The sequence below is a fragment of the Salmo salar genome, chromosome 04 (genome assembly GCF_965601325.2).
Source record: "Salmo salar chromosome 04, fSalSal1, whole genome shotgun sequence".
Lineage (NCBI taxonomy): Eukaryota > Metazoa > Chordata > Actinopteri > Salmoniformes > Salmonidae > Salmo > Salmo salar.
This window is the reverse complement of record NC_138294.1, coordinates 90,900,631-90,928,627: the sequence shown is the minus strand read 5'-3', so window position 1 is coordinate 90,928,627 and position 27,997 is coordinate 90,900,631. Positions and strand designations below refer to the sequence as shown.

Below are 27,997 nucleotides of genomic sequence, written 5' to 3'. Positions count from 1 at the left end.
TTGATATAGTGATGTAGTGTTAAAATAGTGATATAGTGTTGATATAGTGATGTAGTGTTGATATAAAGATGTGGTGTTGATATAGTGATGATATATTGTTGATATAGTGATGTAGTGTTGTTATAGTGATGTAGTGTTGATATAGTGATGTAGTGTTGATATAGTTATGTAGTGTTGTAGTGATGTAGTGTTGGTGATGTAGTGTTGGTGATGTAGTGTTGATATAATGATGTAGTGTTGTAGTGATGTAGTGTTGATATAGTGATATAGTGTTGATAGTGTTGTAGTGATGTAGTGTTTATATAGTGATGTAGTGTTGATATAGTGATGTAGTGTTGATATAGTGATGTGGTGTTGATATAGTGATGTAGTGTTGATATAGTGATGATATAGTGATGTGGTGTTGATATAGTGATGTAGTGTTGATATAGTGATGTAGTGTTGATATAGTAATGTAGTGATGTGGTGTTGATATAGTGATGTAGTGTTGATATAGTGTTGTAGTGTTGATATAGTGATGTAGTGTTGATATAGTGATATAGTGATGTAGTGTTGATATAGTGATGTAGTGTTGTAGTGATGTAGTGTTGATATAGTGATGTAGTGTTGCTATAGTGATGTAGTGTTGCTATAGTGATATAGTGTTGATATAGTGATGTAGTGTTAAAATAGTGATATAGTGTTGATATAGTGATGTAGTGTTGATATAAAGATGTGGTGTTGATATAGTGATGATATATTGTTGATATAGTGATGTAGTGTTGTTATAGTGATGTAGTGTTGATATAGTGATGTAGTGTTGATATAGTTATGTAGTGTTGGTGATGTAGTGTTGGTGATGTAGTGTTGATATAATGATGTAGTGTTGTAGTGATGTAGTGTTGATATAGTGATATAGTGTTGATAGTGTTGTAGTGATGTAGTGTTTATATAGTGATGTAGTGTTGATATAGTGATGTGGTGTTGATATAGTGATGTAGTGTTGATATAGTGTTGATATAGTAATGTAGTGTTGATATAGTGATGTGGTGTTGATATAGTGATGTAGTGTTGATATAGTGTTGATATAGTGATGTAGTTTTGATATAGTGTTGATATAGTGATGTAGTTTTGATATAGTGATGTGGTGTTGATATAGTGATGTAGTGTTGATATAGTGTTGATAGTGATGTAGTGTTGATATAGTGATATAGTGTTGATATAGTGATGTAGTGTTGTAGTGATGTAGTGTTGATATAGTGATATAGTGTTGATATAGTGATGTAGTGTTGATGTAGTGATGTAGTGTTGATATAGTGTTGATATAGTGACGTGGTGTTGATATAGTGATGTAGTTTGTATGTAGTGTTGATATAGTGTTGATATAGTGTTGATATAGTGACGTGGTGTTGATATAGTGATGTAGTGTTGTAGTTATGTAGTGTTGATATAGTGATGTAGTGTTGATATAGTGATGTGGTGTTGATATAGTGATGTAATGTTGATAAAGTGTTGATATAGTAATGTAGTGTTGATATAGTGATGTAGTGTTGATATAGTGTTGATATAGTGATGTAGTGTTGATATAGTGATGTGGTGTTAATATAGTGATGTAATGTTGATATAGTGTTGATATAGTAATGTAGTGTTGATATAGTGATGTAGTGTTGATATAGTGTTGATATAGTGATGTAGTGTTGATATAGTGATGTGGTGTTGATATAGTGATGTAGTGTTGATATAGTGTTGATATAGTAATGTAGTGTTGATATAGTGATGTAGTGTTGATGTAGTGTTGATATAGTGATGTAGTGTTGATATAGTGATGTGGTGTTGATATAGTGATGTGGTGTTGATATAGTGATGTAGTGTTGATATAGTGATGATATAGTGATGTGGTGTTGATATAGTGATGTAGTGTTGATATAGTGATGTAGTGTTGATATAGTGATGTAGTGTTGATATAGTGATGTAGTGTTGATGTAGTGTTGATATAGTGATAGTGTTGTAGTGATGTAGTGTTGATATAGTGATGTAGTGTTGCTATAGTGATGTAGTGTTGATATAGTGATGTAGTGTTGATATAGTGATGTAGTGTTGATAGTGATGTAATGTTGATAGTGATATAGTGATGTAGTGTTGATATAGTGATGTAGTGTTGTAGTGATGTAGTGTTGATATAGTGATGTAGTGTTGATATAGTGACGTGGTGTTGATATAGTGATGTAATGTTGTAGTGATGTAGTGTTGATATAGTGATGTGGTGTTGATATAGTGATGTAATGTTGATATAGTGTTGATATAGTAATGTAGTGTTGATATAGTGATGTGGTGTTGATATAGTGATGTAGTGTTGATATAGTGTTGATATAGTGTTGATATAGTGATGTAGTGTTGATATAGTGATATAGTGTTGATATAGTGTTGATATAGTGACGTGGTGTTGATATAGTGATGTGGTGTTGATATAGTGATGTAGTGATGTAGTGTTGATATAGTGATGTGGTGTTGATAGTGATGTAATGTTGATATAGTGTTGATATAGTAATGTAGTGTTGATATAGTGATGTAGTGTTGATATAGTGTTGATATAGTGATATAGTTATGTGGTGTTGATATAGTGTTGATATAGTAATGTAGTGTTGATATAGTGTTGATATAGTGATGTAGTGTTTATATAGCAATGTGGTGTTGATATAGTGATGTATTGTTGATATAGTGATGATATAGTGATGTAGTGTTGATATAGTAATGTTGTGTTGATATAGTGATGTAGTGTTGATATAGTGATGTAGTGTTGATGTAGTGTTGATATAGTGATGTAGTGTTGATATATTGATGTAGTGTTGATATAGTGATGTGGTGTTGATATAGTGATGTGGTGTTGATATAGTGATGTAGTGTTGATATAGTGATGATATAGTGATGTGGTGTTGATATAGTGATGTGGTGTTGATATAGTGATGTAGTGTTGATATAGTGATGTAGTGTTGATAGTGATGTAATGTTGATATAGTGATAGTGATGTAGTGTTGATATAGTGATGTAGTGTTGTAGTGATGTAGTGTTGATATAGTGATGTAGTGTTGATATAGTGATGTAGTGTTGTAGTGATGTAGTGTTGATATAGTGATGTAGTGTTGATATAGTGATGTAGTGTTGATATAGTGATGTAGTGTTGTAGTGATAATATAGTGATGTAGTGTTAATATAGTGATATAGTGTTGATATAGTGATGTATTGTTGATATAGTGATGTGGTGTTGATATAGTGATGATATAGTGTTGATATAGTGATGTAGTGTTGCTATAGTGATGTAGTGTTGATATAGTGATGATATAGTGATGTAGTGTTGCTATAGGGATGTAGTGTTGATATAGTGATGTAGTGTTGATATAGTGATGTAGTGTTGGTGATGTAGTGTTGATATAGTGATGTAGTGTTGTAGTGATATAGTGATATAGTGTTGATATAGTGTTGTAGTGTTTATATAGTGATGTAGTGTTGTAGTGATGTAGTGTTGTAGTGATGTAGTGTTGTAGTGATGTAGTGTTGTAGTGATGTAGTGTTGTAGTGATGTAGTGTTGATATAGTGATATAGTGTTGATATAGTGTTGTAGTGATGTAGTGTTGATATAGTGTTGTAGTGATGTAGTGTTGATATAGTGATATAGTGTTGATATAGTCAACTAAGTAATTTATCAGATAATATGTTACATTAATGGTATATCACTAAAGAACCTCATGTTATGTAAGATCTTAATTGGCTGTGACTCCGCTACAAACACTAATTAGAGATTTTGTTGCATGAAAGCTACATTTAAACAATAACTTGTCTGTATTGTATTCAAGCACTAACAGATACCTACAAAAAAAAACATACACTTGGCCCTGATTGTAAGAAAGATATGGCCGTTTTTAAAGTGGGGAGTGTGACTATTACCGCGTTGTCATAGCTGTCGTGGAAGATAGAATGGAACCAAGGCGCAGCGGGTTGCGTGCTCAACATATTTATTATAAAAATGAGAACACCATGAAAAAACAATAAACAAACTAACGACAGGAACAGAGTAGCAGTCTCAACAAAAAGCAGTGCTAACAAATAACAAACAAAACACACACCTACTTATAGGACTCCCAATCAGAGGCAACTAGAAACACCTGCCTCCAATTGAGAGTCCAGCACCCAACCTACACATAGAAAAACTAACCTAGAACATACCCATAGAAATACAAACATAAACCAGTGACCAAAAAACACCGTAATACATAAATCAACTCTCCTCTGCCACGTCCTGACCAAACTACAATAACAAAATATCCTCTATACTGGTCAGGACGTGACAGTACCCCCCCCCCAAAGGTGCAGACCCCGGATGCACCTACACAAAACACAGAAAACCCCAAAACAAACAGAAAAATCCCCCTAAACTAAAGGAAGGGAAGGGAGGGTGGCTGCCGTCAACGACGGCACTGTGCTACACCCCCCCTCCCCAACCCACCTATATCGGAGGCGGCTCAGGTGCGGGACGTGGACCCCGCTCCACCCTCGGCGTCGCCCACTTAGGTGGCGCCCCTGGCCGCGTCGGAGGACTGGTGGGCGACCCTGACTTCGCCCGGCTGGCGGGCGATTCTTGCTGCGCCTGGCTGGCGGGCGACCCTGGCTGCTCTCGGCTGGCGGGCGGCGATGGCTGCGCCCGGCGATGGCTGCGCCCGGCTGGCGGGCCGCTCTGGCGGCTCCGGACAGGCGGGCGGCTCTGGCGGCTCCGGACAGGCGGGCGGCTCTGGCGGCTCCGGACAGGCGGGCGGCTCTGGCGGCTCCTGGCTGACGCACTAGAAGCCTGATGCGTGGGCTGGTACAGGATGTGCCAGTCTGGGCACACGCACCTCAGGGCTAGTGCGGGGGGCGGGAACAGGCCGAGTCGGACTGGGCTGACACACTGGACCGTAGAGGTGCACTGGCGGTCTCGAGCGCAGGACTGGCATCACCCCTACTGGCTGAATGCTCACTCTCCCCTGGCACATGCGGGGTGCTGGCACTGCGCGTACCGGCCTGAAAATGCTCAGCCTCGCCACAGTACCCATCACCCCAAAGCACGGGACCTGTCCAGTTCGTCTCTGCCCAAAAATGGTACGGGGAGCTGGCTTGGGGCTCCATCCTCGCCCCGCCAAACTGCCCTTGTGCCCCCCCCCCAAAAAAACATTATTGGGGCTGCCTCTCGGGCTCCCTTACCAGCCGTGTTCCCCGGTCCTCGCCAGATTTCCTCCGCTGCTTGGTCCTGTTGTGGTGGGTAGTTCTGTCACAGCTGTCGTGGAAGATAGAATGGGACCAAGGCGCAGCGGGTTGCGTGCTCAACATATTTATTATAAAAATGAGAACACCACGAAAAAACAATCAACAAACTAACGACAGGAACAGAGTAGCAGGCTCAACAAAAAGCAGTGCTAACAAATAACAAACAAAACACACACCTACTTATAGGACTCCCAATCAGAGGCAACTAGAAACACCTGCCTCCAATTGAGAGTCCAGCACCCAACCTACACATAGAAAAACTAACCTAGAACATGCCCATAGAAATACAAACATAAACCAGTGACCAAAAAACCCCGTAATACATAAATCAACTACCCTCTGCCACGTCCTGACCAAACTACAATAACAAAATATCCTCTATACTGGCCAGGACGTGACACGCGTGACCTTTATCAAAGGCTCAGTGTCGTTATCCTCGCAAGGGCAGGGTGCTGGAGTACTGAAAACAGAGGTCCTGATCATTTCAACCCATATCTTTTTTCATTATTAATTGTTTAACAAAATCTCTTTCTCTGAGAAATTGTATTATTATAATATAACTACCCAATTTTATGGAGCATAGGCTTAAAATATAGTATTATTTATTTTATACAATATTTTTTTCTCATCTTTATCAAACATGCCAAAAATGATGGAGCCCATTGTACATAAAGTAAAGATAGCTAAGTCTGAGTTGAGTGCACTTCTTAACCAGTAGTTCTAGGGTGTCGTTTCGAGCATAGCCTATGTCACAAAGACACTAAACAAGAACAAACCCATATTTCACTGAACCAAAAGTGCAGTGTGCAAAAATATAAAATAAAACCAGGCAAAGTAACGGTCTGTATTAAAGTTCTCTCTCTCTTTCCCTCTTTCCTATCCTCCGTCCCTCTTTCCTCTCCTCCTTCCCTCTTTCCTCTCCTCCTTCCATCCTCTCCACTTTTCTCCTCTCTTCCCTGCAGCTTGTCAAAGAAAAATATTATTTCTCTCCTCTTCTCTCAAAGGTTATCCCTGACCTCTTCCTTGTCCTTAATGACAGAGGAGAAGCGGACCAATTTTATCTCCTTCGCAGCCTGTTCTTTAGCGTCATCCCACACATACTCCGGTGACAGGAGCTTGGTGGGCTTGTTCCTCAACAGGTACCAATTCAGGTGACTCTCTTCCTGCCACACAGCCTCCACACCCTTTGACTTATCAACCTAGAGGGAGGAAGGGGGTAGGGTAGAGGGGTGGGGTGAGTGAGTGAGTGAGTGAGTGAGTGAGTGAGTGAGTGAGTGAGTACTGTACGTGAGTGACTAACTGTATGCCTGCGTGCGTAAGTACCTACCTCCAGGTGCTCCCTGCACATCTTGGTCAGCCGGTGAATATCCTCCAACGTTCCTCCGAATATGTTGGCCTGGTAGTAGAAGTCTCCCTGGTCCAAGGGTATGTAGGCTTTGGAGACGGTCCGTCGCTCGTAAGGGTACTGGTTCCGGGTGTACGTGTAGAACCTTCAAAAACACAAGACAGTTTTGTATTGTTACTTCACCTTTTTAACAAAACAAAAAAAGACCCTTGAGGTTAGAAACCATCTTTGCGAGGTAGACCTGACAAGGAGGTTAACAGGAAGTTGTCAGCATGTAGGTGCATAAAATAAAAAGAGTGGTCAACTACAATTTCCTCCATCAGAGTTTTTAAATGAGTAAGCATAACCAGGGGTGGATGCTGGCCCCTTAAGTAAGTATTACCAGGGGTGGATGCTGGCCCTTTAAGTAAGTATTACCAGGGGTGGATGCTGGCCCTTTAAGTAAGTATTACCAGGGGTGGATGCTGGCCCTTTAATAAGTAAGTAAGTATTACCAGGGGTGGATGCTGGCCCCTTAAGTAAGTAAGTATTACCAGGGGTGGATGCTGGCCCCTTAAGTAAGTATTACCAGGGGTGGATGCTGGCCCCTTAAGTAAGTAAGTATTACCAGGGGTGGATGCTGGCCCCTTAAGTAAGTATTACCAGGGGTGGATGCTGGCCCTTTAAGTAAGAAAGAATTACCAGGGGTGGATGGCGGCCACCAGTCTCCCCAGAGCTTCGGGCCCCACACGGCCGTGGAACCTCATGTCTACGTCCATGCAGAAGATGTAGTGCGCCTCCCGGTGGATTTGATCCTTAATGGCAGTCTGCTCCCAAATACATGATTGGTTGATTTAATATCTACTGAACATCCACCAATCAACCAACCAAATAAAAAAACTTTGTCCTCAGATGGAAATTTGGTTTTCTAGGGCAGGGCTGACATGATAAAAATACAAAGTCCATAAAGTCTACTGTCAACAACATTTCAACTATCTAGTATGCACTAACCCAATAAGCATTTCATCCTAACTTAACCTTAAACCTAAACCTAACCCTAAACTAAACCTAACCCTAAACCTATCCCTAAACTAAACCTACCCAGACCTATCCCTAAACCTAAGCCTAAACCTATCCCTAACCCTATCCCTAAACTAAACCTAACCCTATTCCTAAACTAAACCTAAACTAAACCTAACCCTACCCTCACTAACCCAATAGGCATATCATCCTAACTTAACCTTAAACCTAACCCTATACCTATCCCTAAACTAAACCTAAACTAACCCTAAACCTAACCCTAAACTAAACCTAACCTATCCCTAAATTAAACCTAACCTAAACCTAACCCTATCCCTAAATTAAACCTAACCTAAACCTAACCCTATCCCTAAATTAAACCTAACCGAAACCTAACCCTAAATTAAATCTAAACTAAACCTAACCCTATCCCTAAATTAAACCTAACCTAACCCTATCCTTAAATTAAACCTAACCTAACCCTATCCCTAAATTAAACCTAACCCTATCCCTAAATTAAACCTAACCTAAACCTATCCCTAAACTAATCCTAACCCTAAACCTATCCCTAACCCTAAACTAAACCTAACCCTATCCTATTATCAACAGAGTTACAACTGATAGTTTGCTGAGAGTTTGGAGCATGTGTAGATCATGTTTCTTTAGCTACTGTATGGAGAGAAGAGCTTGTTAGTAAGCATTTCATTCTACTAGGTACAGTATGCTGTATACTGAAAATAAACTAATTCAATGTGATAACGATGTAATATATTATTTATAATAACCTGGATGTGCTCCATGCGGCGGAGGGATATCTCCTGCCAGCGGTCGAACTTCTGCACCCTCACAATGCTGAGCAGTCTGCCGACACCCAGAGTCACGTTGTCGGGCACGTCGCCGGGCAGGTCGGTGAATACGTAGTAGTGCACCTCCAGCCCCACCTGGAATCAAATGGAATTGAATGGGATGGACTTTCTATCGAATTTGAATCAAAAGGATTTAAAACTAATTGAATGGGATCGAATTTCTAATGATTTGAATTGAATTAAAAAGGAATTAAAATCATATGAACTAATTTAAAACAAATGTAATGAAATATTTGGACCAATGAATAAGATCACATGGGCAGGGTGGACCTAGTCCTAGAGTAGTCTTTATAAATACGGGCCCAGAATGTTCCTTTAATGAGTAAACTCTTTATAAATACGGGCCCAGAATGTTCCTTTAATGAGTAATCCCTTTATAAATACGGGCCCAGAATGTTCCTTTAATGAGTAATCCCTTTATAAATACGGGCCCAGAATGTTCCTTTAATGTGTAATCCCTTCATAAATACGGGCCCAGAATGTTCCTTTAATGAGTAAACTCTTTATAAATACGGGCCCAGAATGTTCCTTTAATGAGTAATCCCTCATAAATACGGGCCCAGAATGTTCCTTTAATGAGTAATCCCTTCATAAATACGGGCCCAGAATGTTCCTTTAATGAGTAATCCCTTCATAAATGCGGGCCCAGAATGTTCCTTTAATGAGTAAACTCTTTATAAATACGGGCCCAGAATGTTCCTTTAATGAGTAATCCCTTCATAAATACGGGCCCAGAATGTTCCTTTAATGAGTAATCCCTGGACCTTCTTTAGACTATAACAGTCAATCCATTTGATAGACAGTTCCGGATTCTCACCATGAAGTGCTTCTCAGCTGACTCTAAGAAGTCCCGGAGAAAACGAATGTATCTGCAAGGATGAATAGAGATGAAAAAAAAGAAACAAGAAATGTCCATATGTGAAACGACAGAACTAAAAAGTGACTACATCTTCAACGATGGACAGAAAAATGAGGAGGTGCATCTATGTGACAGATCCAGATATGTATTTATTACACTGGATCTGGAGAAAAGAAGAATGTGAAACGTTCAGGTATAGCACAAGCGAGTGAAAATGTTTACGTTTAGACAATTTGACAAGACAATCTGAATTAACATGAGACTGCATTAATCCGGAAATATGACGCAAAAGGATTGATATATAAGGCTATAGTGTCAATCCTGAATGGCACCTTATTACCCATTATAGACAACTACTTTTAACCAGGGCCCCTATGGGGGTAGAGTAACGTAGTGCACTATACAGAAACAAGGTGCCAATGTAGCATACGGTTATCTGTGAAACTCACTGCTCAGCCCGAAGGGTCCCCCACTTGCACTGCCGAATAGCTAGCTTTCAGTGGCGCGACGGAGTAAGACGCTTCAGTAAAAGGAAGGGGGATACCGAGTCAGTTGTACAACTGAATGTATTCATCTGAAATGTGTCTTCCGCATTTAACCGAACCCCTCTGAATCAGAGAGCTGGGGGGGGGGGAGCTGCCTTAATCGACATCCACTTCTTTCGGCGCCCAGGGAAACAGTGGGTTAACCGCCTTGCTCAGAATGACAGAATTTCCCCTTGTCATCTCGGGGATTCGATCAAGCAACCCTTCAGTTACTGGCACAATGCGCTAACCACCAGGCTACCTACCGTAGGGTGGTCACGTGTGTTTGTGAGGCAGAGGTTCTGAGTTCGAGCCTCACTATGAGCCAAATCAGGGGGAACCGATACTCATTTACAAAGCAGCAAGACATCCTTAACACCAGTTGAGACACAAAAATAGTCCCCCCATGATAAGGTTTTGAATAACGCAGACATTTCTTTTGGGCCCGAGAGGCCGCAAAATGTGCATAAAAAGGCGGCACATGCACACAGGAAGTGGTGTAAACCACTGCCTTTGCAACAGGTTACTACACATGGAGTCTGTGACTTACTTCCCTACAGCGAACACAGTGGTAGCGATGGTGAGGTGTTGTGAAATAAAGGCCGTGTCTATGACCTGGGGGTCAAAAGTCCCTTCCCAGACTATAGGAGCCAGCCACGGGGTTACAGTCAGCACGTCAGTCCTCCTGAAGAAGGAAGGAAGAAGGAGAAGGACAAAAGGAAGAAGGAAGAATGAGAAAGGAAGGAGAAGAAAGAAGAAGAAAGAGAAGGAGTAGAAAGTAGGAGAAAGAGAAGGAGTAGAAAGTAGGAGAAAGGAAGGAGAGAAGGGAGAGGGGGTAGGTGGAGAAAGGAAGGAGAAGGAGGAGAGGAGAGAGGAAGGAAGGAAGGAGAGAAGGAGAAGGAAGGAAGAAGGAAGAAAAAATTAAGAGAAGGAAGTAGGGGAAAGGGGATGGAAGAACGAGAAAGGAGAAATGAATTACGAGAAAGGAGAAGAAAGAAGGAGGAGAAAGGAAGAAGAACAACTTTTTTTTTTTACCAGCCACGGAGTCGGCACTTCAGTCCTCCTAATAATAATAATAAATAATAACGCACATTTTTATTTTCAGAGCATAATCATCAAGATAATCAAGATAAAAAAGCCATTAGTGGTAACACTAGAGACATTATAGGTATGTACTTCATTGAACGTGTTTACCATAATGGTATAATAGAATATAGAGTAGAAAGATAAAATAAACCTCTATTGAAATTCTGTTATCTGCATTTTGCTGCCACTTACACTGGTTCCATCAGTTTGACTTGCTTGCTCTGTAATCTGAAAAACAGTGGGAGCAGGTTAACTTTCAGCAGAAACAGACTGATACTGAGATAATGATGTATTTTGTTCAAGGCTAAGACTTGCTTGGGGTACCAGTTTGTTTGTGACATAATGTCACTCCTTCATGTTTGGAATCAAAAGGTGGTGGCATGGTGGCACAAACTGATCTGGGACCAGGCTACACTTGGTTGATTCATTATTTAAAACATAGATATCAATAGTAAAAGATAAGATCACTTTATTGATCAATTGCACACAAGGTCCACCAAAATTTGACTTCCACTTTTAACCCAACCCCTCCAAAGGACGCACATACATAAGCTCGTCGAACATCTCATTCCAAAATCATGGGCATTAATATGGAGTTGGTTTGCTGCTATAACAGCCTCCACTCGATGTTGGAACATTGCTGCGGGGACTTGCTTCCATTCAGCCACAAGAGCATTATTGAAGTCGGACACTGTTGTTGGGTGATTAAGCCTGGCTCGCAGTCGGCATTCCAATTCATCCCAAAGGTGTTCAATGAAGTTGAGGTCAGGGCTCAACTTCACCGAACTCGACAAACCATTTCTGTATGGACCTCGCTTTGTGTATGGGGGAATTGTCATGCTGAAATAGGAAAGGGCCTTCCCCAAACTGTTGCCACAAAGTTGGAAGCACAGAATCATCTAGAATGTCATTGTATGCTGTAGATTTCCCTTCACTGGAACTAAGGGGCCTAGCCGGGAACCATGAAAAACAACCCCATACCATTATTCCTCCTTCACCAAACTTTACAGTTGGCACTACATTCGGGCAGATAGCGTTTTCCTGGCATCCGCCAAACCCAGATTCGTCTGTAAGACTGCCAGATGGTGAAGCGTGATTCATCACTCCAGAAAACAGGTTTCCACTGCTCCGTAGTCCAATGACGGCGAACTTTACACCACTCCAGCCGACGCTTGGCATTGCGCATGGTGATCTTATGCTTGTGTGTGGCTGCTCAGCCATGGAAACCCATTTCATGAAGGTCCTGACAAACACTTCTTGTGCTGACGTTGTGTAACAGTATAGCTTCCGTCCCTCTCCTAGCCCCAACCTGGGCTTGAACCAGGGACCCTCTGCGCACATCAACAACTGACACCCCACGAAGCATCGTTACCCATCGCGCCACAAAAGCCGCGGCCCTTGCAGGGCAAGGGGAACAACTACTTAAGGTCGCAGAGCGAGTGACGTCACTAATTGAAACGCTATTAGCGCGCACCACCGCTAACTAACTAGCCATTTCACATCGGTTACAGTTACTTCTAGAGACAGTTTTGAACTCGGTAGCGAGTGTTGCAATCGAGGACAGACGATTTTTACGCGTTACGCGGTTCAGCACTCGGCGGTCCCGTTCTGTGAGCTTGTGTGTCCTACCACTTTGCAGCTGAACCGTTGTTGCTCCTAGACGTTTCCACTTCACAATAACAGCTCTTACAGTTGACCGGGGCAGCTCTAGCAGGGCATTAAGTTGACGAACTGACTTGTTGGAAAGGTGGCATCCTATGACGGTGTCACGTTGAAGGTCACTGGGCTCTTCAGTAAGGCCATTCTACTGCCAATGTTTGACTATGGAGATTGCATGGCTGTGTGCAATAGCTGAATCCACTCATTTGAAGGGTTGTCCACATACTTTTGTATATATAGTTTATATGGAGGTTTAGGAAAGGTGCGGGGGCTGCCACACCAGTATAGTACGGATACCCACACGTACTCGCTCACCTGTCATTCAGCACAACATGGGGAGGCACCTGTCTGACAGATGAGAAGGAAAAGAGTGAGATTTAACAGAGATCAGAGATCATTATCTTACATTTGATACCCGTCTAAGCACCTGTCCAAGCAGAAACACCCGAGTGGAGTATCAAGTTCATAGTTCAGTAATCTTGGTATTATCTACTGGTCTTACGAGTATATATAATATTATATTAATATTATATAAGCCATTTAGCAGACACGTTTATCCAAAGCAATTTAGTCATGCATTATAGTGGAAATTGCAAAATTGTTATAACGCTATTATTGAATAAAATTGTTGTTTTATGCAATAGAATAAATGGGTTGTTAGAACGCTCATCTGTGTGTGTTCTACTGAGGATGGGCCTCTTTGGGTGATAGCGCGTTCCAGAGCATGAATTAAATGTTTCTGTTCTGTAAGGTACCAGGGAGAGATGACTCGGGGCCAGACCTTGGTCTCTACACAAAGATAACTGTTTTTACAGCAGATACTGTCTGCTGTGAATTATAAGTATCTTTCATACTAATCTTAATCTTGTGACCCATTCCATACATCTGTTGTTTGTCATGTAGACTGAAGGTGGTGTATCCTGGCTATAAAATACTTTTGTCTAGGGGCTCTCAACGAATCATCTGAGGGTGGTTCGTCGACCAGACATCATTAACGTAGAGCACTCAATCGATTCACTTTATATGTGTGTGTTGTATTGACCTGCTCCCTTATTAATAAGTGAATAAAGATTTAGTTTAAGTATAACTGACTTGTGTGACAAGTTTGTCTCTCCTCATTTGATAGTAAAGAAATTAACCACCACAGCATACAGGTGGGGGGAAAAAAGTATTTGATCCCCTGCTGATTTTGTACGTTTGCCCACTGATAAAGAAAGGATCAGTCTATAATTTTAATGGTAGGTTTATTTGAACAGTGAGAGACAGAATAACAACAAAAATATCCAGAAAAACGTATGTCAACAATTTTATAAATTGATTTGCATTTTAATGAGGGAAATAAGTATTTGACCCCCTCTCAATCAGAAAGATTTCTGGCTCCCAGGTGTCTTTTATACAGGTAACGAGCTGAGATTAGGAGCACACTCTTATTAAAGGGAGTGCTACTAACCGCAGCTTGTTACCTGTAAAAAAGACACCTGTCCACAGAAGCAATCAATCAATCAGATTCCAAACTCTCCACCATGGACAAGAACAAAGAGCTCTCCAAGGATGTCAGGGACAAGATTGTAAACCTACACAAGGCTGTAATGGGCTACAAGACCATCGCCAAGCAGCTTGGTGATAAGGTGACAACATTTGATGCGATTATTCGCAAATGGAAGAAACACAAAAGAACTGTCAATCTCCCTCGGCCTGGGGCTCCATGTAAGATCTCACCTCGTGGGGTTGCAATGATCATGAGAATGGTGAGGAATCAGCCCAGAACTACACGGGAGGATCTTGTCAATGATCTCAAGGCAGCTGGGACCATAGTCACCAAGAAAACAATTGGTAACACACTACGCCATGAAGGACTGAAATCCTGCAGCGCCCGCAAGGTCCCCCTGCTCAAGAATACATATACATGCCCGTCTGAAGTTTGCCAATGAACATCTGAATGATTCAGAGGACAACTGGTGAAAGGGTTGTGGTCAGATGAGACCAAAATGGAGCACTTTGGCATCAACTCAACTCGCCGTGTTTGGAGGAGGAAGAATGCTGCCTATGACCCCAAGAACACCTTCTCCACCGTCAAACATGGAGGTGGAAACATTATGCTTTGGGGGTGTTTTTCTGCTAAGGGGACAGGACAACTTCACCGCATCATTTGACGGGCCATGTACTGTCAAATCTTGGGTGAGAACCTCCTTCCCTCAGCCAGGGCATTGAAAATGGGTCGTGGATGGGTATTCCAGCATGACAATGACCCAAAACACACGGCCAAGGCAACAAAGGAGTGGCTCAAGAAGAAGCACATTAAGGTCCTGGAGTGGCCTCGCCAGTCTCCAGACCTTAATCCCATAGAAAATCTGTGGAGGGAGCTGAAGGTTCGAGTTGTCAAATGTCAGCCTCGAAACCTTAATGACTTGGAGAAGATCTGCAAAGAGGAGTGGGACAAAATCCCTCCTGAGATGTTTGCAAACCTGGTGACCAACTACAAGAAACGTCTGACCTCTGTAATTGCCAACAAGGGTTTTGCCACCAAGTACTAAGTCATGTTTTGCAGAGGGGTCAAATACTTATTTCCCTCATTAAAATGCAAATCATTTTATAACATTTTTGACATGTGTTTTTCTGGATTTTTTTGTTGTTATTCTGTCTCTCACTGTTCAAATAAACCTACCATTAAAATTATAGACTGATCATTTCTTTGTAAGTGGGCAAACATACAAAATCAGCAGGGGATCAAATACATTTTTTCCCCCACTGTACATACATTTTTCATATGTGTGGCCATGGAGAGAATCAAACCCACAATCCTTGGTTTTGCAAGCACCGTGTTCAAACAACTCAGCCACACAGGTCCACCACTAAGTAGTGTCCCAAATACCTTCCTGTCCCTATTTAGTAAAGAGTGTCCCAAATACCTTGCTGTCCCTATTTAGTAAAGGAGTGTCCCAAATACCTTCCTGTCCCTATTTAGTAAAGTAGTGTCCCAAAAACCTTCCTGTCCCTATTTTGTAAAGTAGTGTCCCAAAAACCTTCCTGTCCCTATTTTGTAAAGTAGTGTCCCAAAAACCTTCCTGTCCCTATTTAGTAAAGGAGTGTCCCAAAAACCTTCCTGTCCCTATTTAGTAAAGGAGTGTCCCAAAAACCTTCCTGTCCCTATTTAGTAAAGTAGTGTCCCAAATACCATCCTGTCCCTATTTAGTAAAGTAGTGCAGTACATAAGGAATCGGGTAACAATTGGGGCTATTTATAGTCATTCGTCACACCACAGGATCACCTTTATCCAACAATAAAGAACCTGCCAAACAATGGCATTGTGAAAACCAAAACACAGAATTCTGGGAAGAGGCCGGGGAAAAAAACCAGTTTATCCTGTTCACTACACAAATAAGACATCAAACACAGCATCAAGCCAGTTTCCCCTTTAACCCCTTCCCCTTAAGCCTTAGCCGTACAGTACAGCATCAAGCCAGTTTCCCCTTTAACCCAGCCTTAGCCATACCGTACAGTACAGCTTTCAACCAGCATGAGACAATACATGTTTTCTTACTTGAGAGACACGGCATCGTATGAGAAGAGCAACCTTTGTTGAGAGGAGAATATACAATTATATAATTATATAAAATCAATAACAATAATGATGATTTAAAAAAAATATCCAAAAAGATCCCACATTTTGGCTGCAGCTTTTCAGATGTCCTTACCAGCAGATCGTCGTTCCCACAACCACTACTAAAAAAAGTAGGAAATATGCATATCCTGAAAAAAAAGAAGAAAGGTTATATGAAAAAGTACTTAGATTAGTGTATGAAAATGTCATCATATCTGTATATTTGAATGCATTCGATGTGCAGACACATAATAGATCTAATATCATAAAAAATATGAGACTTTCACCTTTTGCATATTGTTACAAAACCGATTAACTAGCCTGCTAATATTGATGATAGGGGTGTGAACGTTGAACCCTGGTATCAAACGTTCACACCCCTAGTATCAATAGTATCAATATTAAAACAGGCTAGTTAAAATCGGCTTCGTACCAATATGCACCTCTAGGTGCAATAAATCCTCTAGGTTATATCAGCTGTGTCGGTGAACCCCTCCTGCATCTGAACTGGCTACATAGGAGGGCACAGCATGATCAGAGGTGAGAGGTCACTTGATCGGGTCAACTGGAAGTATTATTAAAAGAAAAACAGCTAGAGATGTAGTAGTCCCAGAGTTAATGATCCTTGGTCAGTTTTGCATTTCACCTCCTGATGATGATGACTGACCGTGTTAGCAAGATTAAGCCTTAGAATTAATAAATACATCTCTCTTCTCCATCTGTCTCTCATCTGCAGCTTTATTTTGATGTGAGAGAGGATGCCAACCACCAGTCCCGTCATCGCCACATCATCCGCACTAAAAATAACCTTCAGGTCGACTGGGAGCCCAAGGCTGGTTAGGAGACACCACTAGAGACAATATTATGGAATTGTGATGAACTGAGAGAATATTAAGTAGCACTGTAATTCATTAATCATATGCCGTCTTCCCTGCTCCTCTGTATATATGAATTACAAATCAGCCTTTAACTAGTTAAATCATGTTTCTAGTCTATTGCATAGTTACAATGTGTAACCATAGATGGATTGGTAAACACTGTTGAAGTATATCATTGTAATACATACATGCAGACACAGCATCATTCAAAGACTGGAGTTTACTCTTGGTATTGGATATGACTCAAAAAGAATGTCACAGACATTCATACCTGAACCACACCTTTATTTGCCAAGGTAGAGTACATGATCACTGAATATATTCAATGTACAGGCTACAATGTGGGGATCTCATGCATGGTAATAACTACATGTATATATGACTTCCATACTTAGCACAATAACGTTATATTATTCTACTCCATCCATAGGCTTCATTAATGCCCTTTGGCTGTTCTGAAGTGGATACAAACAGCTATGATAGCGGAGGTTCATAACTAGGTTCTGAACTAATATTTATACCAAACATTTTAGGGTCCATACACAGATCGGCTACATAGCTAGCTACACATCCATAGGCATACAGCTATTTTTATCCTCCACTACACAATAAGCAAGAAAATGGTTAGCTAGCCAAGTTACGTTACTTTAGCTGCATTTCATGGCAAATATCAGCAAGACAAGCATACAAAATGTACATTGAATTTGCAGTAAATGCTTTAGCTAGCTAGATTCTTTACATCCACTGTTTCACAAGACAACAGGCTGGTTTGGTGGTTTTCTCAGGAGAGAAAACCACCAAAGAAATATTTATAATCGTTTGTCTCTACATTAACTAACATATTCGTTATGGCGTTATAATTACCTAACATTTGCTTCGGTCCTAGTATTTTTGTCAGCCATCTTTGTTGAAGGAAGTCTCCAGCGGTGGGTCGCATAGCGTCAAATTCGTCATGGCAACACACTCGATATGATTGGCCCATTATTTTCTTTAGGCCTACGTCACAAGCGGCTAATCTTTATATCAGATTCGAGGCCCCAGTTTTCTTTCTGAGTATTGTAGCGACCCGCAAAGACAGCTGTGTGTTATGTGTTAGGCTATTAGTGGGCTGTGTCGTACTTACCAGTGTTCGCGGGGTCATGCGAATCAACCTGCTATCTGCCAATCATGGGAATGCCTGGAATGTTCTGATTCCGGGCATCGTGGTGGTTGGCGGAGTGGCGTGGAGGGGGGTTGGGCAGGGGGATGGAGCATTGGAAGTTAAGACCGGGTTTAGCCATTGTTCTCTCTCTTACGTCTGGGCTTCACAAGAGAAGGTCACGGTTGGTTTGTAGGGTACCTTTCATTTATTTGGCGTGGGCTACGGCCCAAACAGTAGCCTGTGTTAAGTTGGGTTAATAAACCGTCCATTCGTTAACTCCATCCTCTGTCTGGACAATTGTTCCTTTATGATCTAGGTCATTACAGTATTTTATGGGGTTTTTTCTTTTGTTTTTTTCTTCTTAGTATTTTATGTTTTTTCTTTAGCGCTGTCGTGTCTTTGGGGTACCATTAAACTGAAGACATTATCAATTAACTCCCTGTAATTATTATCACGCGATCAAACTGATTCATCGTTTAATTGTAATTAACTAGGAGATCGGGGCACCAAGGAAAATATTCAGATTACAAAGTTATAATTTTCCTAATATAAACTTTCCTATATTACAACATTATATATTATATTCTATTATAGTATAGGCCGATTATCTTCTGGTTTAAATGGTGTATTTTACCTCGCGTCCAGTCTCATTCCAAACGTCGTAAATTGTTGTATCTGCACGAACCCAGTCTTTACTAAGAGTCATCCATACATCAATTGTCTTAAAATCATTTATTTACTAAACTAAGTAATTCACAGAAAGTATAAACAGTAATTATCATCACAAAGAATTGGTAGAGTAATGTGCCCTAGTGGCTAACAGGCATGGCTGGTGTCTTGTTCAACAATGGGTCATAAAAGTTCAGCTGAGGACGTACACAGAGTTCATTAATATTAACAATTGAACGCTCACTCATTCGGGAACAACTGCAATCAATATATATATTTACGCTCAGTGTGTCGTCGGGATTTTCTCTCTCTCTCTCTCTCTCTCTCTCTCTCTCTCTCTCTCTCTCTCTCTCTCTCTCTCTCTCTCTCTCTCTCTCTCTCTCTCTCTCTCTCTCTCTCTCTCTCTCTCTCTCTCTCTCTCTCTCTCTCTCTCTCTCTCTCTCTCTCTCTCTCTCTCTCTCTCTCTCTCTCTCTCTCTCTCTCTCTCTCTCTCTCTCTCTCTCTCTCTCTCTCTCTCTCTCTCTCTCTCTCTCTCTCTCTCTCTCTCTCTCTCTATCATCATCATCATCATCATAGAATGGATGTTTCGTTGGTCTTCGTGTTCAATGATATAATTTCTAGCTGCAGACTATTACTCAATATCAAAGACTTGTTCTTATTCTGTCAGTATCAATAGTCTAAAAGTTAACCACGTGGTATAGTTCACTTTCAGTAGAGTACTTGGATGGTCAAACCTATTGGCCAACTCGCAATGGAGTGGAGGCCTGGTCTCAAGAAAGTAGATCAGGGTATAGTTTTATAGTGAACATGACGCCTGGTCCTGTCTGTGTCCCTGGGGGCGTGCCGATGACTGAGTTAAGCTTGGTACAGAAATACAATTCTATCACATTAACATCAGTACATAGCATCTCAATGTATTACAAAAGCTTTATCCTTATTAATACATTCTATACAACCATGTGGATGCAAGTCTCAAGGCTGAGGCTATTATATAAACCGTTTTATGGTAATATGGCTATATTGTCTCTTCTGAGTATCACAAAATTGTACCAAGCGGACCAGTTCGTAGCTGGATTCTTCACCAATCTTTCATACCTTCTCCAGAACCTAAATGTCATTCGGTTCCCCAATTCTGTGAGTTGGAAGAATTTCCTGTGTCTCTCTATGGGACATGTGGCAAGAGATTCTCCTCTTAGAGTTTTACAACCCTTTCACACAGGGCCTGGGTGGGGGGAGGTAGGTTGGGGGATGGTGCAAGGGGGAGGGGGTCAACTGTCCTCCCTGTACTCAAAGCGGCCAACGTCATGACAGAGCCTTTGGTGTCTTCATATATCACGTCATAGATTGGGTGCGCCCAGCCCCCAGCGTTAACCACAACTGCCATTTCAGTTGGTCTTTTTTGTTTAGAACATGTTTCTCTAGCTTTTTGTTTAGCACCTTTTTGTTTCGCACCTAAACCTCTGTGGTTTAGGACTAGCTCAAACCAGCTTCTTCACCCTAGATAACATAAAGTGCTCTTTAGTTCAATTTTCAGGAGAGTTCTCAATTAAACAGTGCTGTAAAGTACTTAAGTAAAAATACTACTTAAGTAGTTTTTTTGGATATCTGTAGTTTACTATTTATATTTTTAACAACTTGTACTTCACTACAAGAAAATATTGTACTTTTTACTCCATACATTTTCCCTGACACCCAAAAGTACTCATTACATTTTGAATGCTTAGCAGGATGGGAAAATGGACCAATTCACACACTTATCAAGAGAACATCCCTACTGCCTCTGATCTGTCAGACTCACCAAACACAAATGCTTCATGTGTAAATCATGTCAGAGTGTTGGGAGTGTGCCCCTGGCTATTCATACATTTGAAAATAAAGAAAATGGTGCCGCCTGGTTTGCATAATATAATGAATTTTAAATTATTTATACTTTTACTTTTGATACTTTAGTATATTTTTGCAATTACATTGACTTTTGATTAATAAGTATATTTCAAATCAAATACTTTTAGACTTTTACTCAAGTAATATTTAACTGGGTGACTTTCCCTTCTACTTGAGTCTAGGTATATTTACTTTTACTCAAGTATGACAATTGGGTACTTTTTCCACCACTGCGATTAACCTTTCTTTATCCTTCTTCATCCCATACTCACTGCCTAATCTTATATTATCCTCACAGTAGCCGTTCACCCATCAAAAATTGTTAGTTTACTAACGTTACTTCACCCGCATTTCATGGCAAATATCAGCAAGGCAAGCACACAAAATTGTACATTCAATTTGAGGTAAATGCTTTAGCTAGCTTGATTCTTTACATCCACTGTTTCACAAGACGACAGCCTGGTTTGCTGGTTGTTTCAGGAGTACCTAAAACATTTAACAACCAGAATTACAATTTCAAACTCATGTCACAACACCCATAAAGTTAGCCAGTTAAATGAATTTTATGACAAAAAAAATATATGCGTAATCATTTGTCGTAATCATTAACTAACATAGACATCAAGGACAACACCTCCTTTGGCTGCCTTTCCTTCCAGTTCTCTGCTGCCAGTGACTGGAACGAATTGCAAAAATCTCTGAAGCTGGAGACTTATATTTCCCTCACTAACGTTAAACATCAGCTATTTGAGCAGCTAACCGATCGCTGCAGCTGTACATAGTCCATCTGTAAATAGCCCACCTAATCTACCTACCTCATCCCCATATTGTTTTTATTTACTTTTTTGCTCTTTTGCACACCAGTATCACTACTTGCCCATCATCATCTGCTCATTTATCACTCCAGTGTTAATCTGCTAAATTGTAATTACTTCGCTACTATGGCCTATTTACTGCCTACCTCCTGACGCCATTTGCACACACTGTATATAGACTTCGTCATTTTTCTATTGTGTTATTAACTGTACGCTTGTTTATTCCATGTGTAACTCTGTTGTTGTTTGTGTCGCACTGCTTTGCTTTATCTTGGCCATGTCGCAGTTGTAAATGAGAACTTGTTCTCAACTAGTTTACCTGGTTAAATAAAGGTGAAATAAAAATGTAAAAAAATGATAAAAATAACATGCCATAGAATTCTGCGGTACCATGCAAGCTGCGCCGCAGTACGCTGCAGGACGAACCACTGGAGGCCTGATCACCAACAACGATGAGACAGCCTATAGGGAGGTAGTCAGAGACCTGGCAGTGTGGTGCCAGGATAACAACCTCACCTTCAATGTGATCAAGACAAAGATGATGATTGTGGACTACAGGAAAAGGAGGACCAAGCACGCCCCCATTCTCATCGATGGGGCTGTAGTGGAGCAGGTTGAGAGCTTCAAGTTCCTTTGTGTCACATCACCAACAAACTATTAAGGTCCAAACACACCAAGAGAGTCATGAAGAGGGCATGACATTTCCTATTCCCCCTCAGGAGACTGAAAAGGTTTGGCATGGATGCTCAGCTCCTCAAAAAGTTCTGGAGTTGCACCATCGAGAGCATCCTGACTGGTTGCATCACCGCCTGGTATGGCAACTGCTCGGCCTCCAACCGCAAGGCACTACGGAGGATTGTGCGAATGGCCCAGTACATCCCTGGTGCCAAGCTTCCTGCCGTCCAGGACCTCTATACCAGGCGGTGTCAGAGGAAGGCCCTAAAAAATGTTAAAGGCTCCAGACACCCTGGTCATAGACTGTTCTCTCTGCTACCACACGGCAAGTGGTACTGGAGCACCAATTCTAGGTCCAAGAGGCTTCTGAACAGCTTCTACCCCCAAGCCATAAGACTGCTGAACATCTAATCAAACGGTTACCCAGACTATTTGCATTGCCACCACCCCCCCTCTTTTACACCGCTGCTACCCTCTGTTATCCTGTTAGGGCTAGGGGGCAGTATTGACACGGCCGGATAAAAAACGTACCCGATTTAATCTGGTTACTACTCCTGCCCAGTAACTAGAATATGCATATAATTATTGGCTTTGGATAGAAAACACCCTAAAGTTTCTAAAATTGTTTGAATGGTGTCTGTGAGTATAACAGAACTCAAATGGCAGGTCAAAACCTGAGAAGATTCAATGCAGGAAGTGGCCTGTCTGACAAGTAGTGTTTCATCTTGGCTCTTTTTATTGAAGACTGAGGATCTTTGCTCTAACGTGACACTTCCTACGGCTCCCATAGGCTCTCAGAGCCCGGGAAAAAGCTGAACGATATCGAGGCAGCCCCTGGCTGAAACACATTATCGCTTTTGGCAAGTGGCCGATCAGAGTACTATGGGCTTAGGCGCGTGCCCGAGTCGACCCCATGCTTTATTTTCTTTCGTCTGTTTACCTAAACGCAGATTCCCGGTCGGAATATTATCGCTTTTTTATGAGAAAAATTGCATAAAAATTGATTTTAAACAGCGGTTGACATGCTTCGAAGTACGGTAATGGAATATTTAGAATTTTTTTGTCACGAATTGCGCCATGCTCGTCACCCTTATTTACCCTTTCGGATAGTGTCTTGAACGCACGAACAAAACGCCGCTGTTTGGATATAACTATGGATTATTTTGAACCAAACCAACATTTGTTATTGAAGTAGAAGTCCTGGGAGTGCATTCTGACGAAGACAGCAAAGGTAATAACATTTTTCTTATAGTAAATGTGACTTTGCTGAGTGCTAAACTTGCTGGGTGTCTAAATAGCTAGCCCTGTGATGCCGGGCTATCTACTGAGAATATTGCAAAATGTGCTTTCACCGAAAAGCTATTTTAAAATCGGACATATCGAGTGCATAGAGGAGTTCTGTATCTATAATTCTTAAAATAATTGTTATGCTTTTTGTGAACGTTTATCGTGAGTAATTTAGTAAATTCACCGGCAGTGTTCGGTGGGAATGCTAGTCACATGCTAATGTAAAAAGCTGGTTTTTGATATAAATATGAACTTGATTGAACAAAACATGCATATATTGTATAACATAATGTCCTAGGGTTGTCATCTGATGAAGATCATCAAAGGTTAGTGCTGCATTTAGCTGTGGTTTGGGTTTATGTGACATTATATGCTAGCTTGAAAAATGGGTGTCTGATTATTTCTGGCTGGGTACTCTGCTGACATAATCTAATGTTTTGCTTTCGTTGTAAAGCCTTTTTGAAATCGGACAGTGTGGTTAGATTAACGAGAGTCTTGTCTTTAAAATGGTGTAAAATAGTCATATGTTTGAAAAATTGAAGTTTTTGCATTTTTGAGGTTTTTGAATAACGCGCCACGGGATTACACTGGCTGTTACGTAGGTGGGACGATTTGGTGCCACCTACCCTAGAGAGGTTAACCTCTATGGGCTAGGCGGGACAAATTCGTCCCACCTACGTAACAGCCACTTGAAGCCTGTGGCGCGATTTTCAAAACCTTAAAAATCCTATTACTTCAATTTCTCAAACATATGACTATTTTACAGCTATTTAAAGACAAGACTCTCGTTAACCTGTTTAGGATAGGGGGCAGTATTGACACGGCTGGATAAAAAACATACCCGATTTAATCTGGTTACCACTCCTACCCAGTAACTAGAATATGCATATACTTATTACATATGGATAGAAAACACCCTAAATTTTCTAAATCTGTTTGAATGGTGTCTGTGAGTATAACAGAACTCAAATGGCAGGTCAAAACCTGAGAGATTCCTTTACAGGAAGTGGCCTGTCTGACCATTTCTTGAACTTCTTTTCCATCTCTATCATTTACTAAGGATCTCTGCTCTAACGTGACACTTCCCACGTCGTCCATTGGCGCTCAGAGCCCGGGAAAAAACAGAATGTCGTCATTCCAGCCCCAGGCTGAAACACATTATCGCCTTTCTCAAGTGGCCGATCAAGGGACACTGGGCTTAGGCGCGTGACCCGACCGCCCCCGCCTTTGGGATTTTTTCCTCTGTTTGCCGAAAAGGAGATTCCCTGTCGGAATATTATCGCTTTTCTACGAGAAAAATGGCGTAAAAATTGATTTTAAACAGCGGTTGACATGCTTCGAAGTACGGTAATGGAATATTTCGAATTTAACTGTCACGAATTGCGCCATGCGCGCGACACTTCTTTACTATTTCGGATAGTGTCTGGAACGCACGAACAAAACGCCGCTATTCGGATATAACGATGGATTATTTTGGACCAAACCAACATTTGTTATTGAAGTAGCAGTCCTGGGTGTGCATTCTGACGAAGACAACAAAAGGTAATCAAACTTTTATAATAGTAAATATGATTATGGTGAGTGCTAAACTTGCCGGGTGTCTAAATAGCGAGCCCGTGATGCCTGGGCTATGTACTTAGAATATTGCAAAATGTGCTTTCACCAAAAAGCTATTTTAAAATCGGACATATCGAGTGCATAGAGGAGGTCTGTATCTATAATTCTTAAAATAATTGTTATGCTTTTTGTGAACGTTTATCGTGAGTAATTTAGTAAAATGTTAGCGAATTCCCCGGAAGTTTGCGGGGGGTATGCTAGTTCTGAACGTCACATGCTAATGTAAAAAGCTGTTTTTTGATATAAATATGAACTTGATTGAACAAAACATGCATGTATTGTATAACATAATGTCCTAGGGTTGTCATCTGATGAAGATCATCAAAGGTGAGTGCTGCATTTAGCTGTCTTCTGGGTTTTGGTGACATTATATGCTGGCTTGAAAAATGGGTGTCTGATTATTTCTGGCTTGGTACTCTGCTGACATAATCTAATGTTTTGCTTTCGTTGTAAAGCCTTTTTGAAATCGGACAGTGTGGTTAGATTAACGAGAGTCTTGTCTTTAAATAGCTGTAAAATAGTCATATGTTTGAGAAATTGAAGTAATAGGATTTTTAAGGTTTTGAAAATCGCGCCACAGGCTGCCAGTGGCTGTTACGTAGGTGGGACGAATTCGTCCCGCCTAGCCCAGAGAGGTTAATCTAACCACACTGTCCGATTTCAAAAAGGCTTTACAACGAAAACAAAACATTAGATTATGTCAGCAGAGTACCAAGCCAGAAATAATCAGACACCCATTTTTCAAGCTAGCATATAATGTCACCAAAACCCAGAAGACAGCTAAATGCAGCACTCACCTTTGATGATCTTCATCAGATGACAACCCTAGGACATTATGTTATACAATACATGCATGTTTTGTTCAATCAAGTTCATATTTATATCAAAAACCAGCTTTTTACATTAGCATGTGACGTTCAGAACTAGCATACCCCCCGCAAACTTCCGGGGAATTCGCTAACATTTTACTAAATTACTCACGATAAACGTTCACAAAAAGCATAACAATTATTTTAAGAATTATAGATACAGACCTCCTCTATGCACTCGATATGTCCGATTTTAAAATAGCTTTTTGGTGAAAGCACATTTTGCAATATTCTAAGTACATAGCCCAGGCATCACGGGCTAGCTATTTAGACACCCGGCAAGTTTAGCACTCACCATAATCATATTTACTATTATAAGAGTTTGATTACCTTTTGTTGTCTTCGTCAGAATGCACTCCCAGGACTGCTACTTCAATAACAAATGTTGGTTTGGTCCAAAATAATCCATCGTTATATCCGAATAGCGGCGTTTTGTTCGTGCGTTCCAGACACTATCCGAAATGGTAAAGAAGGGTCGCGCGCATGGCGCAATTCGTGACAAAAAAAATGTAAATATTAAATTACCGTACTTCGAAGCATGTCAACCGCTGTTTAAAATCAATTTTTATGCAATTTATCTCGTAAAAAAGCGATAATATTCCGACCGGGAATCTCCTTTTCGGTAAACAGAGGAAAAAACACAAAGACGGGGGGAGGCCAGTGCACGCGCCTAAGCCCACAGTCCCTTGATCAGCCACTTGAGAAAGGCGATAATGTGTTTCAGCCTGGGGCTGGAATGACGACATTCAGGTTTTTCCCGGGCTCTGAGAGCCTATTGGAGCCGTGGGAAGTGTCACGTTACCGCAGAGATCCTAAGTTTTGAAAAGAGATGTCAAAGAAAGACAATAAATGGTCAGACAGGCCACTTCCTGTAAAGGAATCTCTCAGGTTTTGACCTGCCATTTGAGTTCTGTTATACTCACAGACACCATTCAAACAGTTTTAGAAACTTTGGAGTGTTTTCTGTCCAAAGCCAATAATTATATGCATATTCTAGTTACTGGGCAGGAGTAGTAACCAGATTAAATCGGGTACGTTTTTTATCCAGCCGTGTCAATACTGCCCCCTAGCCCTAACAGGTTAATTACTTGTTACTTTATGTCTTATACTTATCTGTATTTTTTTTTTAACTGCATTGTTGGTTAGGGGCTTGTAAGTAAGCATTTCACTGTAAGGTCTACAACACCTGTTGTGTGACTAATAAAATGTGACGAATAAAATTTGATTTGATTTCAAATGGGGACGTCCACAACGGAGTGGAAATGCAACACCCCTCGGGGTGGAAGGCTTCGTTGTGATACAGTCGCTGCATACTCTGGTTACTTCCTGTTCTTTGACGGACTCTGGCTGGACTGAAGACGACGAAAAGTTTGAAAAATGTCAAACCACAGAAGAAGATGAAAATATGTGGTTTTCGGTGATGGCTTTATGGGATAGCTAGCAACTTGTAAGCAATTATCAATTACTATTAAAATAGTAATCACTTACAGGAATGTTAAATAATACACATTGGCTGTTAAGTTTTTGATGATAATTATTAAGTGGAGGTACCACTGTAGCTTGCAGTACCTTCAACTGATAAAATAATTTATCTGTTTAAGGTTTTGACTAAAGTATTCCACTCTGAAAACATATAACTTTGTGAAATGTATTAGAATTAAGGCTATAATAATGTGTTAAAGACTATAATAATGTGTTAAAGACTATAATCCAATACTGTGTGTGAGTAGACTTTTTCAAACTAGGACACTGTTACTATTTCAAAATGAGCAAGGCAGAGTTGATAAGACGACGTTGTAAATAGGAACAGGAAAAGGGGCCTCCCTAAGTTAGGGAGGGGAACAACTGCCCAAAAACGGCTAGGCTGGCGAAAGATAAGGAGACAGGTTGCAGATGTGTGATAAAGAATGTATGTGTACTGTGGAAAAATACAGCCGCCTAAAGCAGG

General features: G+C 40.9%; 1 protein-coding gene across 2 annotated transcripts in view; it reads right to left on the bottom strand.

The window, feature by feature from the left end:
- Positions 1-3,973: 3,973 nt before the first annotated feature.
- Positions 3,974-27,997, bottom strand: part of LOC106603993 (globoside alpha-1,3-N-acetylgalactosaminyltransferase 1) — a 38,972-nt gene continuing 14,948 nt past the window's right edge. For both annotated transcript variants that reach the window (XM_014198309.3, XM_014198310.3), the window contains exons 2-11: positions 16,309-16,363; positions 16,155-16,187; positions 12,929-12,961; positions 11,147-11,182; positions 10,419-10,553; positions 9,303-9,354; positions 8,405-8,560; positions 7,302-7,426; positions 6,603-6,765; positions 3,974-6,474 (exon numbers count right to left, since the gene is read on the bottom strand). In XM_014198309.3, coding sequence (XP_014053784.2) covers positions 6,274-6,474; positions 6,603-6,765; positions 7,302-7,426; positions 8,405-8,560; positions 9,303-9,354; positions 10,419-10,553; positions 11,147-11,182; positions 12,929-12,961; positions 16,155-16,187; positions 16,309-16,363 — 989 coding nt within the window. In that variant the 3' untranslated portion in view covers positions 3,974-6,273. The remainder of the gene's footprint in view (positions 6,475-6,602; positions 6,766-7,301; positions 7,427-8,404; positions 8,561-9,302; positions 9,355-10,418; positions 10,554-11,146; positions 11,183-12,928; positions 12,962-16,154; positions 16,188-16,308; positions 16,364-27,997) is intronic.